The sequence below is a fragment of the Cucurbita moschata genome, unplaced genomic scaffold (assembly GCF_002738365.1).
Source record: "Cucurbita moschata cultivar Rifu unplaced genomic scaffold, Cmos_1.0 Cmo_Scf00040, whole genome shotgun sequence".
Taxonomy (NCBI): domain Eukaryota; kingdom Viridiplantae; phylum Streptophyta; class Magnoliopsida; order Cucurbitales; family Cucurbitaceae; genus Cucurbita; species Cucurbita moschata.
In genome coordinates this window covers 183,454-185,650 of record NW_019268556.1, presented here as the reverse complement: position 1 = coordinate 185,650, position 2,197 = coordinate 183,454, and the positions used below count along the sequence as shown (strand labels likewise).

The window sequence follows — 2,197 nt, the reverse complement described above, 5'->3', positions numbered from 1 at the left end:
TTTTTTTTTTTTTTTTTTTTTTTTTTTTTTTTTTTTTTTTGTTAAGTCGCTGTATTATTGTGTAATGTTTTACCGTGACTTAAGCTGTTGCCAAAGGCTGGAATGAAGCATTTTAACTAGGGGTCCCTACTGAGATATTATTGAATAAAGAATCATTCCAAGAAACTTCCAATATTAGTGTTACATTCGAAATCATACATAGTCGTGTATTATGTGTTTTGCAGACGATAAAACAAACATGAAAATTTGAATTAAACAGTTGGTTCACCTGTACAATATGCGGATACCACTCATTGAGCTTTCCAAGTGCAGCATCAATTTCCCCCTTCCTGATAAGCTTCATCAACAGAAAGGAACTGATCAAAAGCAAGGTTCTATACCAACTGCTCGGTTGACATAACTTGTTAAATTACAAGCAGCTCCCACCCTCTCTCCAAAAGGTAACAATTATTACACTTGTTTTCTTGTAACACAAAATTAAGTGCTGTGATGGGTGGAAGAAAGGGACTATGCTGAGAAGTATTATACTTGTTAAATTGAATCTGATTTGTCATATAAACATATAAAGGCTACGCATTAACTTTTTATTTAGATAAAATATTTCATTAGAAAGGAAAGAATTCAAAAGAAGGGAAAAACGAAGATAAGAAATGCACCTACCTAAACCCTATACCTAGCGAGATAAAAGGGGCTGACAAATTGGCATTCAACGGGAAATTACAAAAGCATTAATTTCAACAATTATAAAATTTACAATGCGCATCCATTATGGGAAAAAAGGAATCTGACTCATTGTAAAAACAAGGCCACGCATTGTAGGCAAAGGCAAAGAGATTTTTTCTATTTTCAATTAACAAGAATTTCTTTCGTTCCAGTTTAAGAGATAATTTGTCCTTTGTTCCAGTTTAAGTAAATTTGGTTCAGTTTTGAAATCCCCAACAAATCATCTACCATTGACCGCAAGTTTGTGAAATCTCCGTGGAGCTCTAGGAATGTTGGCTGGTCTTCTTTAGACGATGAAGGTACCTCAGGTGGGACTCTCATTAGTGCAGAATGATCCAACCATAAATGCTATCGAAGACATTGAAGGTATTTATTCCCTCTCTCCATTTAATAATGGCTGAGTCGTGGATTAGTGGGGTTAATGGTCCATATTGCTACAAGAAAAAAAAAATATTTTTATGAAGGAACTAGCAGATCTATTTCTCCTTTGTAAGCCAAGCTGGACTGTAGGGCAATTTCAAAATCATCAGATGGACCAAAGAAAAATTATCTCCAACAATCCAACTAAATGCATGAAAAGGTTTAATCGCTTTATTGAACAAGCCAACCTTACTGGCATCCTATGTGCAATGGGCGTGTTAGTTGGTCTAGTTGTCAAGACGCGTACTCTTATTGATAGGTTTCTTCCCACAGATGATGTCATCTTCAAATTTTCAGGTGTAAATGTTTGTAGATTGGAAAAGTATACATCTGATCATTTCCACTTAGTCTATCATTAGGAAATGAAAAGTGGGGCTTGGTTCCTTCTAGATTTGTTGATGCCTCAACCCCCCCATATCTAACCCTTTACTGGAAAATTGATGGAAGTCTCCTCACTGCAATGGTTTGCTCGGACAATTGACATTGTTTAAATCTGAGGTCAAGGAATGGAATAAAATCATCTTGACAAAACCACTGATCAGAAAGCGATTCTCTCCAAAGCAATGCAACTGCCTAATGAAAAGGAAGAAAAGACTTGATAATAAAGGGAATTATCTTTCCCTCTCGCTCTAGGAAGAATCCCTATGGAGACAAAGATGCAATGGAAAATGGCTTGCTAAAGGTGATGTTCATTCAGGTTTCTTTCATAGACTTAGAGCAGCCAAGAGACGAAAAATTACTATTGTTGAGATCCATTCTTCAACAGGGGTCAGTCTTCCAATGAGATCCATTCTCAAATTAAAGTTCACATATTAAGTTCAGGGACCAAAAGTAATTATTAACCCTATAACAACTATTGATAATTCTTTTTCTTTTTTCATCAAAGAATATTCTTTTCTATTTCAAATAAAATATTCATCAGTGCTTCAAAAAGGAGGGCAAGAAAACATTGTGATAAAGTCACATTTCTGAACAGTTTTACAAAAATTGACAAAAAAAAAAAAAAAAAAAAAAAAAAAAAAAAAAAAAAAAAAAAAAAAAAAAAAAAAAAAAA

General features: G+C 34.1%; 1 protein-coding gene across 1 annotated transcript in view; it reads right to left on the bottom strand.

Annotated features, from left to right (window-relative positions):
• LOC111432712 (ran-binding protein M homolog) overlaps positions 1 to 2,197 on the bottom strand; it is a 12,478-nt gene that overhangs the window by 2,543 nt on the left and 7,738 nt on the right. Inside the window, exon 7 of the mRNA XM_023069646.1 lies at positions 269 to 337. Coding sequence (XP_022925414.1) covers positions 269 to 337 — 69 coding nt within the window. The remainder of the gene's footprint in view (positions 1 to 268; positions 338 to 2,197) is intronic.